Here is a 12,802-nt window from a genome sequence, read left to right on the forward strand (position 1 = left end):
CGTATGTGTGTGGGGGGGGGGCGTTTTTTTTATTCTCTAAAATCTCTATCGATAGCTCGCCCCATTGTTCGGAAGCTTTTGGGGCTTTTGTGCTTTTTTTTTCTATGTGCTCTCTGTGAGCTCGCTGACGATGCGAGAAAGTTGCTAATTTATTCGCAAACTCGCCCATTTGAATTTGGGCTGTGTGCTTGTAGGTTCCATGGGGGGAAGGGGGGTGGAGATTCTCCACGCGCCATTCCCAGAGGCTAATCATTCCACGGGGTTTAATATCAATTTGTTGGGGGTGGAATTTTTCTCACTCTAATTCTTTTTTCCTCTTCATTTTCTTGCAGAATTCCATTGTTGGACGACTCCTGCGAGGCCACGGGACGGTGGGGGATAATGTGAAGTGCAGCAAAAGGGGATGTGAGTCAGTGGTGAGTGAGCAACGTGGCATAGAGGAGGATGGTGCTGGGTGGCAGAAGTGCCACTTGCAGGAGCATCAGAATCAGTCGTCGGGACGACAAATACTCCTCGGTAGGAAGCACAAAAGGCGGATTTACAGATGCATCAAGCAGCTGCTGAGGAGACAATTTAGAGAGCGATTAGCTGACAACGACCAAGTTACTTATATCGAGGTACAGTCCCCCCAACTCCCGCTCCACATTTTGTTCGCATTTAATACCATAATTTACGGATGAAGAGGAATACTTTCAGTACTCCCCCTCCGTACTCTCCTTAACAGAACTCCTTCACATTATAAAATCTAAAATGTTCAACAAGTACTACTATTTGAAGGAGAATCCTCTTCAAAATATCCTCTTAAAAAAGGCTTTTCACGTGAAAGAGTTTTCAAGTGAAGGAACTTCTTTAGAAAATGCTCAAAATAATTTTAAAAGGAGGTGGAGTGATTGAAAGTTATATATTAGCTTTAATTTTATCAATAATAGAGAAACTTTTGATAGAATTAAAAATAAATAACAAGAACAGAAGGATTCTGTAAAAGAGCATAAAGGAAAAAAAGACAACTTAAAACTATTTGAAGGAGCTAAAAATTACATTTTAATTTTATTTCATTAGGTTTTCAACAACATCAAAATAATCAACAACAATCTGCGTTCAGCGCCGGCGACTCCTTACAGGACTCGTGCCTTGAACGGCAACGGCGGCGCTGCCGGGAGTCCAGGGGCCACCATGCAGGACGTACGTGTCCGGCTGGAGCGCCCACAGCATGGGTCACCGCTACACGTGGTCCAGCAACCACGGCCGGCGCATCTCTTCCAGAAGACCGGCGTCACGCTCACGTGTGACGAGAATGTCAACATCACGGCCATACGGTCGCCCAGCTCCGAGGAGGACAACTCTCCCACCGAGATGAACAACTGCCGGCGCCTCGTGGAGAAGCCTCCGCTCGTGAAGCGACTCACAATGGGTCTGCTGCGTGCCACGGAGGAAAGTCGACCACTCGTACGGAATGCTGGCTCATCAGTTACATCCGGATCCACGCATACCATCTGCGATGGGTACGTAAATGAGGGCATTTGTGATCCAGAGAGAATCATCTCCAGCAAATTCGGGGATTCATGCCGAAAGAGCCTCATGTCCATGACGATGGATACCAGGGCGGATAGTCATCATGAGTTTAGCTTCAAGAAGAACTTCTTAAGGGAAACAAGCAGCGGTTAGTTTTAATTCTTCAATTAGAATATTCATTAAATTAAATAATTATTTTATTTTTTTTCAGCCAATTCTAGCCCTAAAATCTTCGGCCCTTCCCATCGAACGGACCATTTGAGCTTGGCGGAGCAGAATGAGCTGAAGGGCGCTGCATGGTTCCAGGCAGGCATTCCGCGAGAAATTTCCTTAGAAGTCCTCTCGAGGCAGAGTCCAGGGGCCTTTCTGGTTCGACAGAGCAGCAGTAAGCCCGGATGTTTTGCCCTTTCGCTCAGGGTACCCCCACCTGCACCCAAAGTAGCCCACTATCTCATCCTAAAGACCCCACGTGGGTACAAAATTAAGGTAAAAGAATTTATTTTCACCACTTCTGACAATTCTTTGAGAAATTCCTTTAAAAAAATGCATTTTATCCCTTTTTTTTAGGGTTTCACCAAGGAGTTCTCATCCCTGCGTGCCCTCATAACCCATCATTCTGTGATGCCTGAACTCCTTCCGGTTCCACTTTCGCTGCCACGACCCCAGAATATGGCTCCGCCGCGGCGAGATTTGGATGATTTCGACACCTACGGATCTCTCAATGATTTCCGCAAAATGATGGCTGATCTTAATGTCTGAATAGCCTTTTGGGCTATACCCCCTCACCCCCACCCCCCTCCCCTAAATTCCCTTGCATAAAAAAATCCCGATCAAACATGTGCCGTGAAAATGTGAAATGATCACAAAAGAGAGTAAATGAGAAAAGAAAAGAAGAATATTTTAGTGGACTCGATACAAAAGTAGTTTTGAAATAATAAAAAAACTGAAAAAATTGTGTGAAGATTATATATATTTCGAAGTAGAAATTATATATATTATACTATATATAGTAAATTAATAATTGCATAGGATAAGAGAAAAAATTATATATTATCTTAAATGTGTTGAAATGTAACGTTTTATAAAGGAATGATGCACTTGTAACCAACTGAATCAATATCCAAATTTAATTATTAAAAGAAAAAAAATCATTATTATTAAATTATATAACGCGAAAAGTGACTTAGACCCGGAGTAATGTGAGAGAAAGAGAGAGAAATCTAGGCTCTATTATGTAATTTAAATAAAAAAAAAGAAAAAATCAGCACTGAAGGTTTTTTTGTTGTAAGAAAAACATCATAAAATGGAAAGAAAAAAAATCATACAAAGTTAGTTTTTGTTGTAAGAAAAATTAACAATTAAAATGAAGCTACTAACTAAAAAAAAAACAAAACGATACGACGTAGCTCCTATTAATTGGAAGATAAAATGGAGAGAAGTTAAAGGAAGGAAACATGATAAAAAATGAAACTATTTGCTGTATTGTGAAACCAACCTCCAACTTATATAAAAAGATTTTCATTGACTTTTAATGTAAAATGAAAAAAAGAAACATTTTTTTGTTAAGCTAATCTTTTACTAGTCACAATAAAGAAAATCTGGTTAAATATTCTCAGAGTTATATTTCTTTATTTGATGCTGCCGTCATTCTCAAGAAGGTGAGAAAAAATAAAGGTGAAGATCAAGGTAATTTGAAATTAAATTCCCTTAAAAAAATATTTAGATTCAATCTTAGAACTAAGAGCTTCTTATTAAAAATTCAAATTGGTTGATTACGAATTTTGAGGGTAAGAAAAAGACTTTTTTCAACTTTCAAAAATTTATTGTCATGATTTTTAATTACTAGCTCCCTAATTTTTTTTTATATGCAAAGAAACTTAATTTAATACTGAATTATTCTTTAAATAGATTGTTGAGAAACTATCTTTATTAACTAGGTATTATTTTTTTTATTTTAATCTCTGTATTTGAATCATAAGATTTTTTATTCCTGAATTATTTCTTTTTTATTTGAGAATTTTTATTTTTTTTCTTTTGATACTTTTGCGGTTCTAGCTGTGATTTTTTTAAAATAATTTGCTACAAGCTTTATTTATTTATTTTTTAGAAATTCAATAATCTTTTAATTCAGAAAATTTATTTTCAAGCTTCGAAAAAAAATAGTAAGAACTTCTTTCACATGCCCAAAGATTTATTTTTCTTCTCAAACCTCGAGATTTTTTTGCCTTTTACCAATTGAAAAAAAAACAAAAGATTTTTAAAGAAAATTCCCTTTATTTACATCTTTAAAAATATTTCCCAAAAATAAAATTATAAAATATATTTTAAAATAACTAAATTCTAAAATTCTATAAGAACATCTCTAATATAAAAATAAATATTTAGTGAACTTTGAAACATAATTAAAATTTATTTTTCATTCAAAATTCTAATTAAAACATTCGTACTTGCAGTACATTATTTCCTATATTATATATGATGCGAAAAAAGCTAAGTTGTCCTGAGAAAAACTTCTAATTGTAAGAATAAATCAAGCATCTCTCAATAAATTTCTAATTCTATTCTAACATTTGCTTTAGTTTATTTTTATATCTTAGATTAGTAAAAAGAAAAAAGATTATTGAAATGTTTTCGTTGATATTGTCAATCACATAGTTTTTTACTTTAGATACTGACGTGGATCTTCCACCGGAATTATTTCTTTTCTTGATTTGAATTTTGCAACTTTTCCATTGAATTTTCATTAATTCTGCGCAAATGATCCTCTCAACAAATGACTAGTTGAAAAATAAATTTTATCAAGAGAAGCTTTTTTTTTTAATTTTAAAACTACGATTAGGATTACTATAAGAAATAAAATTATTCAACTCCAAAATATACAATAAAATAATTAAATCTACACACCATCAGATCCTACACATACTCGCCTTGCAAATGAAATATTCGAGAAAAAGAACTAAGAATAAAAATTTCTTTTAAAACTTGCGGCAACTTTCTCACTTCCATGTCTTGAGCTCATTGAGGAGACCTTCCATGATGGGATTATTCCCCAGCCGCATTGTCTCAATACGTGCCTCTCTGTCCAAGGACTCAAGGACGCTGCGTGTGTAGCTGAAACTGCCCAATTTCTCCATGATGCTCACACAGTATCGCTTCACTTCGTTGTTTGTTGTTCTCTGCCGCAGAATTTCTATGGTGGCCAAGAGAACAAAATAAAAAAATTAGGCAATAATTCAGGTGAGAGAGAATTGTTTATGCGCCCACCAAATGGCGCGAAAGGTAAACAAGAATTTTCCTCATGAAAATATTTACAAATCTTGAGAAAATTCAGCGTTGAGCGTTGAATTGAAATTTTACACAAAAACACAAATTCCTTTCACATCGTGTCCCGCATAAACTGCCCATTATACTGTTCTCAATCCAGAAAAAAATATTTAGAAGAAATTCTTCAGTTTCAAAGCTAATTAGGAGTTTTTTTTTTAAAGTTCTTACTCAAAGTCTTGAAAGAAAAAGTTTATTGTCTTAAATTCTGATTTGATATCCTTTAAAAAAAGTGACACGTTTTCGTATAAAAATAATCATTAAATTAACTTTTTATAGGGTACAAAGTAGAACGAAATAAAAAGGATAAAAACAAAACAATTTTCCATCATTAAATTTTATGAAATGTATTCTAATTTACGTATATAATCAAAAGAAATTTGTCTGAATTGTTAGGGAAGGTTAGGCATTTAATTATTTTGTCTTACAACAATTGTTCAATTTAAATAAAATAAATCACAATTAATTTTGATTCTGTTTGATTAATTTCAAATACGTTTAAATAATTTTTAATTAAATAATTAATTTTACTTTGATTCTCCTTTTTTTATAATTTATATAAGATTTAAATTTGCAACCTTCTTTTAAATGTTGCAAATGAAATGGATAAAAATGTCTTTTTGTAATTAAAGACCAATAAAATTTCCTGTTTCATCAAAAATTATAATAAAAAGTTTTAATTCAGTTTAATCACTTAAAATGATTCACAAATGCATGAAAAAGCAAACTGTCTGAAGAATTAATCACTCTCCAGAGTCTGATAAAAATTATCAAAATTTTTCATTTAATGATTAAAAAGGATTCAAGCATTTCTTGCCAGTTGAAGTAATTTAAAAATTAAATTATATGCCCGAGAAAAAACTTTTATGAAGCTTCAATTAAGTCTTAAAAGCCATTCAATGACAATTAATTTTTTTTATTCTTTTAATTTCTATCTCTGATCATAATCCTATCGAAATCTTTATGATAACATAATCATAAAATAACTTCAGCATATCAGGGGAAAAAAAACATTAAACGCGTGTAAGTTATAAAATTAATTTTTATGATCCAAAAATTAAGTCTGGATAGAAAAATTCTCTGTCAAATTTAGTTGTGCAGTTCACTTAAAGAGTCTCTAAATGGAATGCAAGACAATAAACAAAGCCACAGAGAATCGATAGCGACGACTTTTCTTATCGCCAAACAGCTTCGTCATCCGTCTTATCGCAGAGATGGACAAGAAAAATGTTTTCTTCTCGAAAGACCTTTCAAAAATTTTACCATTTATGTGGGGGCACATAAATAGTTAGAAGAGAAGAAGAAAAAAAAAGAGAAAGTGCATCGAACTTTTATGATTTAAGCTCAAATGTTTGGGTGAAAGTTTGTGTGTGATGCAAGTTATTGAAGTTATGCTCGCTATGTTGGGTTTTTCCTTCCAAATTCAGTATTGAAAGAATTTCACCGAGAGAAAGAGATAAATAAACACCAGAGATGAAAAATAAATCAAAGAGAATGAGATAAAATTAAGAATTCCAAAATAGAACATCTTTTATTCTATTCATTTTCAGCATTGCATGTTGCACAAAGAAAAAAAATGGAAAATTTAAAGTATAATCAAGGAAAATTCTTGAGAAATAAATTTCTAAACATGCCAACTCTTTAAATTCTTTAAAATATTTAATCTTGAATCATATTTCGTGAAAACAAATAAATAAATTAAAGAAGAACGTTTCGATATTGTTCTAATGCTAATTTCCAGAATAAAATATTCTTGCGAGAAATTTTTTGTGATTAAAAAATTCTTTTAAATTAAAATATGAAAAATGAGAAATCGCTTTAGAGCAAAATTCCAAAATCGAGAATATTTCTTTCTTAATCGATTTTCAAATATAAATTGTGTAAAATAAGCAGACCAAATGCTTCAAAAAATTACTCTCAGAAATCTATAAATAGCTCAGAGAAGAAATTATTTTTATAAATCTATAAATAGCTTCACAATTAACAAAGAAAAAAAACGAACTGTTATCTAATAACAATTATAGCTAAAATTACACCGTTTTTGATTATTTTTGGAATTCTATTTATAGAATAAAAAATTTATAAAGAGGCAAAGAGTCAATTTTAAATCAAACCAAAACTTGGAAAATAATTGTTAGTTCTTGAAGAAGAACTTTCCAAAAAGGAATTTTCATATTTTACCATAAATATTTTTTAATGAAAATTCAGAGATTTTAGAATTATTTAATTTAGGTAATTTTATTAAATTCTTTTGTAGTTTTGTCTGTTTTTTTGAAAAGATTTCTTTATTAAAACAAAATAAATTCAGAAATATTTCTTAGTGCGTTAATATTTTTTGCTTAATACTGTACCTAAGTCTGCAATATGACGGGGAAAATAAATCAATACTTTGTGGAAGGTTTTGTATTAAAGTTCTGGGTTAAAAATAGCCGAAGAGAGCTAAAATTAGAGCCAATTGTTTATTCTAAAATTACCATGAATTGAACGGCAGTAGAGAAATCAAATAAACATTACAGAAATTAGCGCAAAATTTTAGCTCCGTAAAACCGTTTGAATGATTTTTTTTGGAGCCTTTTTTTTGCTTCTTGCAGGAAGAGAAGAAAGGTTGAGCTATTTATAGATCCTCTGGAGTTATGCGTTGGGGGGACTTTGGACTTATTTTCAGGGACTTTTTTTTTTAGTAAGTTTTATGCATTTTTAGGGATAGAAAAGTCTTCTTGGGAGAGTATAGAATTTTCATAATTGAATTTTAAGGCATTTTAAATCTCATTTGGAGGCTTAAAAAATTTTCAAGGGTTTTTGAAAGTCTTTTTTGGAACTAGAAGAAGTTTTTAGAGAAAACTTGTAATATTTTTTTTAGCAACTTTTCAGTTTTTAAGCTTAAAGAATTTTGAATAAATTTTTCAGACCTTTTAAGCAACACATCAAAGACTTTCAAGACTTATCAGGGAAATCACAACAATAGGGTATAAAATAAAGAGAAAGAGAAAAGAAAAAACTTACGGAAAACTTGACGATCTTCACCCTCTTGCTGAATGGCGTGAATAATGGGGAAGCTGTACTTGCCCTCGGTGAGATCTTCGCAGTAGCTCTTATTGTCTGCATAGTCCTCCGCCATGAGGTTGCAGTAATCATCGCGAATTTGGAAGTAGAGCCCCAGGAGGGCGGTGAGCTTCGTGAAGTCAGTCTTATTGGTACTGAAGAGCTGCATGAGACGAATGGCCAGCATGAAGAGTCCACCCGTTTTGCGGATGGTCATCTGCTTGTAGTCACTCTCCGTGGGGCAGTGGAAGTTATCACGCCAGAAAATCTCCATTCCCTGCCCACGGTGCAGCTCCAGAAGCTGCTCCGTGTACACGCGCGTTGCTTCTGGATGCCCCAGCATCTGAATTTTCTCCAGGGCAATGAACATGGCATAGTTGGCAGCATTAATGGTGCATGCTTCGCCGTAGATTGCATGTGCCACGGGGACACCTCTGCGGAGGATGGAGTTGTCCTCAATATCATCTAGCCTGTGCCACGGGAACATCCATGGGGAACAACATCAAGTGCCACAGCGTGCAAAATTGTGCGGAAAAGCATTGAACAATGAATTTCTTGTTAGGAATTTTGTTAATTGAGACATTGTGCAGATGGTCTGTCAAACTCATAAACAAACTATGTATGTTTGTACTTACAGAAGACTCGAATTGTGGAGCATGTGGACAATATTCCCAATCTCGTGCATCTTCTCCGTGGGAATGTTGAGCCACTGATTAAAGGCCAACGCAAGCTTCCCGCGTACATTCTTTCCGGGAATCTGATGGATGTAATTGTACGGCTGCAGGAGAATCTAAAAATAGACCAAAAACAGCAATCACTTTTTTTTGCCTTTGCTGCCGGCTGCTACCAAAACAATGAGACCTTTCTCTATAACAAAACAATGCCCAAATGGGGCAGCAGCAGCTGCAAAGCAGAAGCTATTTTTGGATGCAACGGTGGTTCATCCACAGCTGGACAATAGATTGCAATATTCCAAAAATAGCTCACTGCAATCCGTCCACCCCAAAAAAAAACATTCCTCCTGCTTGGAATGCGGGAATAAAGAAATGAAGAATTTCTTACCTGATCCTGCTGCTCCTGGTGGGATTTATCTCTGCACTTCTGCAGGATTTGATTGAATTCCCTCTCGTCGAATTCTGGGTATGACTGCATCTTTGGAGGCTCAAAGAGAACTCGTGGGAATTTGGCAGGAAAAATCTTCACAGAGAGATCTGACTTGGAGTCTGAAGACTAGAGAATGTTGATCCTGATCGTGGCGCAACTCAGGCCGAACTGACTCAATTAATCCGGAGAATGAGTATAAAAACTTTAAAAGTTCCCAAAAACACTGCTGTGAATTATATGGCGTTGCTAGTTAAGGAGGAAGTGAGACATAAGTATATTATCACGTGCATTTTCTCGCTCGCACGTCACTCCCACTACTAGGCCAGTATAGGCCAGTAGAATTAGCGGAAAATGACCCCAAACTTTTAAATAAATTCGGCCTAGCCAAATTTTGCACCATTTGATTCATAAAAATATAAGAATTTTTTTAATATTTACGTGCATGCTCTAAAACTTATGCTCATTTCAGAAAATGCGTTTGAAAAATATTTCATACATTTTTCCATAGAAGCCATCGAAGCCATTGAACGAACATGCGACGTCGCTGAATTTCGTGTACCGAAAAAGTATGATTTGACAGTTGAGAATTTTCGAGTAAATATTTTCATTTTTGTGGGGATTTTTTTTTGTGAAATAATGTGTGTTTACGTATTATTTCTGCATTATCTCATGTAGGAAGTACTTTTTTTAATCCTCGTTATAATTTGTTGAGTGGAAACTGTAAAAACTATAGTATTTTATGTGGTTTGTGTGAGCAATTTCTTGGAACCCCCCAGTGACGTCACTTGTTCGTTCAATGGCTTTGATGGCTTCTATGGGAAAATGTATGGGAATATTTAAACGCATTTTCTGAAACGAGCATAAGTTTTAGAGCACTCCAGTAAGTATAAAAAGGTTTCTTATAATTCTTTGAATCAAATGGTGCAAAATTTGGCTAGGCCGACTTTATTTAAAAGTTATTTTACTTCTCAGCTGGCCTATACATATTTTACACACACGAGGCTATTTCCATTGTCAGCATGTCAGCGTTTTCAGCAATTCAGCAAGTTCAGTTTTCGTTTGGGAACTTTATGGGACCACCCAATACTAGAAGAAAAAATAAATACGTGGGCACAAAAATTACTTTCTCCAAGGAATTTTTCATAGTTTTTCCATTGTTTACCCATTAATTTGGCAATAATGGCAGCTGCAGCACCCCCATTAACTCCCTGGAGTCCTGACAAGAAGCACAGCGACCGGGAAAGGTGAGATAAAACACGAGAATCCACATTGACCATAACCTCAATTTATGTTTTTATTTTTTGGGAATGATTATAATTTTCCAGATGGATTTGCATTTATCCGGCTTATATTAATTCCAAGAAGACACGGCAGGAGGGAAGGAAACTCTCCAAGGAGCACTGTGTTGAGAATCCTACATATATGGAAATTAGGGATGTTTTGGCTGTTGCAAATCTCAGGGTCGGTGTGGAGAATAAATTGTACTCCCGGGAGAAGAGTAAGGTGAGAATTCAGAAAAAACCGGTTAGATTCCCAGGATACTTAAGGAATTACTTGGATTTTTTCAGGAACTTGTCCACCGTGGCAGGATACGTGTGCAATTGAAGAATGACGATGGAACGCCATTCAATCCGGAATATCCCACACGAGATAGCATTTTGATTCACTTGGGAAGAATGATTCCACAGCTGAAGAGTCGTCAGGGTGGGAAAGGTGGTGCAGAGGCTGCAAGCAGTTCATCCACTTCGTCGGCTCCCCACAAAAAGGGTAAAGGAAAGAGACGTTAAGGTCAGGACAACATTCTTTTTCTCTCTATTTCCTCCCTAAATATATACATTCTCTCAGTTCCCTGACATCCTTTTGTTTATATTCTCTTGTTAAAAAAAAACTGATCTTCCAACAACCTACTTAGAATATTATATTCTAAAAGTAAATTTATTTACAACAAAATTAAGTCTAGAAGATAGAGAGGATTTTTCAAGTCCTCATTAGGTAGTTAGCTAACCGTCCGGGACTTCGGAGTTTGAAATCTAAAACCCTTGCGGCTGTGTCGATAACAGTATCATCTCCTGGACCGTCCACAACATCTGCCAATCTCTCAATTTTCTCTTTGAGAATATTCTCACGTCGTGGCACGAGAGGTTTGAGCTTAAGCATTGTCACCTCGTCAATACGATGAGGAATGGCACGAACACCATCCCTAAGTTTCTCATAATTATCCCTAAAATCCACCCTGATGTCCCCAAAGAGATCCCTCTCAAAGAGCGGAGCTCCCAGGAGGTCTGGCTTGAAATTCAACGGACTTCCCAGTTTGTTTCTAATCTCCTTCAACACAATTTCCGTCTTAATCTTCGAGGCGAGTGATTCCAAGTCTCCAGCAATTCCTGGAGCTCCAAAGAATCTATCCTCAAATGCCATTGGCTCCTCTTTCCCACTGCGCCAGGGATTAGCTTCGTGGATGTTGTAGACACTTCGTCTATTTCGTTCATTAGCACGATAGAAGGCTTCCTGTTCTGGTGTGAGATCCCGAATTTCCCGGACAAATCTCCGGCCGGCACTTCCCTGAATTAGGACGTCGTAAGGTAGGTTTAGCGTATCACAGTGGGTTTTTAGCTTTGCCAGGCACGTGATGTCCTTCTCGGCGTCAGAGGAGCACTCACAGATGCATTCCTCACCACAGAAGTACCCCAGGCAACCACATTCACTGCACAGTGACACACACTGAGTCCTGTTGCCGATATCATTGAGAGCAGATAAGGATAGGGCGTGTGTGAGAGCTTTAGGGAAAAATTAAAAAATGATTGTTTAATAAAACTCCTTTTTTTTTAAATAATAAATTTCTTTTTTTTTTTTGGTAAAGAAACTTTAAGGAGATATTTCTTAAGGAATTTTCTTTCATAAAAACTTCACGAAAAGCTTAAAAGAAAAATTAACATAGAGCTTACAGTGACCACCCTATACAACGAACACCACGAATACTATTTTAGGAAAGTTTTAAAGCAAGAAGTTTTCTCTTGGAATTATCTGTCTGAAGAATCTTTCACACACTCATCTCTCAATGATGTAAAAGAAACTAAAATTAATAAACTCCTTTATGATTTTTTTTTAATTTTGGCGAAATTTTCAAAATCTTTCCCAACAAAAACTTTTAAAGTGAAAAGAACTCTTCAAGTAAAAAAAATCGTTCGTTGTGTAGGGCATCCTCTGTAATTTAATCCAATAAATTGCACTAAAATCATCAACTTCACATTTCTCTTTAATTTTCAATCTTTCTGCGATGGAATAAAACTTATTAAATTAATAATTTACCACTTTTCATGATAAAAAGCACAATTAAGCACTGAAACACCGCTCCGGGGTAATCCATTGTTAATCCACACAGATCTTCAGCTTTCACAGTAAAAGAATTTTAAATTAAAGAAAAAAATAATATAATTCCTCCTGGACATGCGAAAGAAGTTTGACCAATGATTTATGAAGAATAGAACTTTATAGAGGCCCTCCTCCTGTGTTATTCTACATTACCCAATGTTTTTGCTCAGTGCTGTTTATTTGTGTTAAAAAAAAACTCTCTGTGTGTACAAAACTTTAGCTTCCGCTGTGTTTTGGCTTTTTTTTTTCTTTCTGTTCGGGCAATTCTCGCGAATATGGGAATTTTTTAGGTGACACAGATAAACGTTTTTTTTTTAATATTGAAGTGAAGAAAATTTTCTCGCGCAATGACATTGTGAATGAGAAATGCATAACGAATGCGTGGAGGAGAGGAAAAAAAAAGAGCAGTGAAAGCATAACAAATTGAAAGTTGAATGAAGAACTTTTGAGG

General features: G+C 35.1%; 3 protein-coding genes across 8 annotated transcripts in view; 2 read left to right on the forward strand and 1 right to left on the reverse strand.

The window, feature by feature from the left end:
* Nucleotides 1-2,432, forward strand: part of LOC129793109 (EGFR adapter protein-like) — a 90,393-nt gene extending 87,961 nt beyond the window's left edge. For all 5 annotated transcript variants that reach the window (XM_055832754.1, XM_055832758.1, XM_055832756.1 and 2 more), the window contains 4 exons: nt 333-617; nt 1,060-1,660; nt 1,724-1,998; nt 2,080-2,432. In XM_055832754.1, coding sequence (XP_055688729.1) covers nt 1,174-1,660; nt 1,724-1,998; nt 2,080-2,271 — 954 coding nt within the window. In that variant the 5' untranslated portion in view covers nt 333-617; nt 1,060-1,173 and the 3' untranslated portion in view covers nt 2,272-2,432. The remainder of the gene's footprint in view (nt 1-332; nt 618-1,059; nt 1,661-1,723; nt 1,999-2,079) is intronic.
* Nucleotides 2,433-3,766: 1,334 nt separating this feature from the next.
* On the reverse strand, nt 3,767-9,297 carry LOC129793110 (terpene synthase). Of its 2 annotated transcripts, none has more exons than XM_055832759.1 (4): nt 8,938-9,297; nt 8,511-8,665; nt 7,837-8,345; nt 3,767-4,702 (listed from the first exon to the last, which is right to left on the reverse strand). In XM_055832759.1, the coding sequence occupies exons 1-4, from the start codon at nt 9,025-9,027 to the stop codon at nt 4,509-4,511; spliced, it is 948 nt and encodes a 315-aa protein (XP_055688734.1). In that variant the 5' UTR covers nt 9,028-9,297; the 3' UTR covers nt 3,767-4,508. The 2 variants fall into 2 exon arrangements, with proteins under 2 accessions (XP_055688734.1, XP_055688735.1); XM_055832760.1 differs by having other exon boundaries at nt 7,837-8,309; nt 8,938-9,162.
* Nucleotides 9,298-10,034: 737 nt separating this feature from the next.
* LOC129793117 (signal recognition particle 19 kDa protein) lies at nt 10,035-10,832 on the forward strand. The gene is made up of 3 exons (XM_055832771.1): nt 10,035-10,223; nt 10,305-10,482; nt 10,548-10,832. Exons 1-3 carry the CDS (start codon nt 10,159-10,161, stop codon nt 10,764-10,766), a joined length of 462 nt encoding a protein of 153 aa, XP_055688746.1. The 5' UTR covers nt 10,035-10,158; the 3' UTR covers nt 10,767-10,832.
* The last annotated feature ends 1,970 nt before the right edge of the window (nt 10,833-12,802 follow it).

Source organism: Lutzomyia longipalpis, chromosome 3, assembly GCF_024334085.1.
Source record: "Lutzomyia longipalpis isolate SR_M1_2022 chromosome 3, ASM2433408v1".
In the NCBI taxonomy this organism is placed as follows: Eukaryota; Metazoa; Arthropoda; class Insecta; order Diptera; family Psychodidae; genus Lutzomyia; species Lutzomyia longipalpis.

What these genes read in the sequence shown, in the direction of transcription:
- LOC129793110 (XM_055832759.1), bottom strand. Translation starts at nt 9,027, where the DNA reads ATGCAGTCATACCCAGAATTCGACGAGAGGGAATTCAATCAAATCCTG. An exon ending in CTCCACAATTCGAGTCTTCT is followed by an intron (nt 8,346 to 8,510) that starts GTAAGTACAAAC and finishes CCCGTGGCACAG; the next exon opens with GCTAGATGATATTGAGGACA. An exon ending in TGAAGATCGTCAAGTTTTCC is followed by an intron (nt 4,703 to 7,836) that starts GTAAGTTTTTTC and finishes TGGCCACCATAG; the next exon opens with AAATTCTGCGGCAGAGAACA.
- LOC129793117 (XM_055832771.1), top strand. Translation starts at nt 10,159, where the DNA reads ATGGCAGCTGCAGCACCCCCATTAACTCCCTGGAGTCCTGACAAGAAG. An exon ending in AAGCACAGCGACCGGGAAAG is followed by an intron (nt 10,224 to 10,304) that starts GTGAGATAAAAC and finishes ATAATTTTCCAG; the next exon opens with ATGGATTTGCATTTATCCGG. An exon ending in ACTCCCGGGAGAAGAGTAAG is followed by an intron (nt 10,483 to 10,547) that starts GTGAGAATTCAG and finishes GGATTTTTTCAG; the next exon opens with GAACTTGTCCACCGTGGCAG.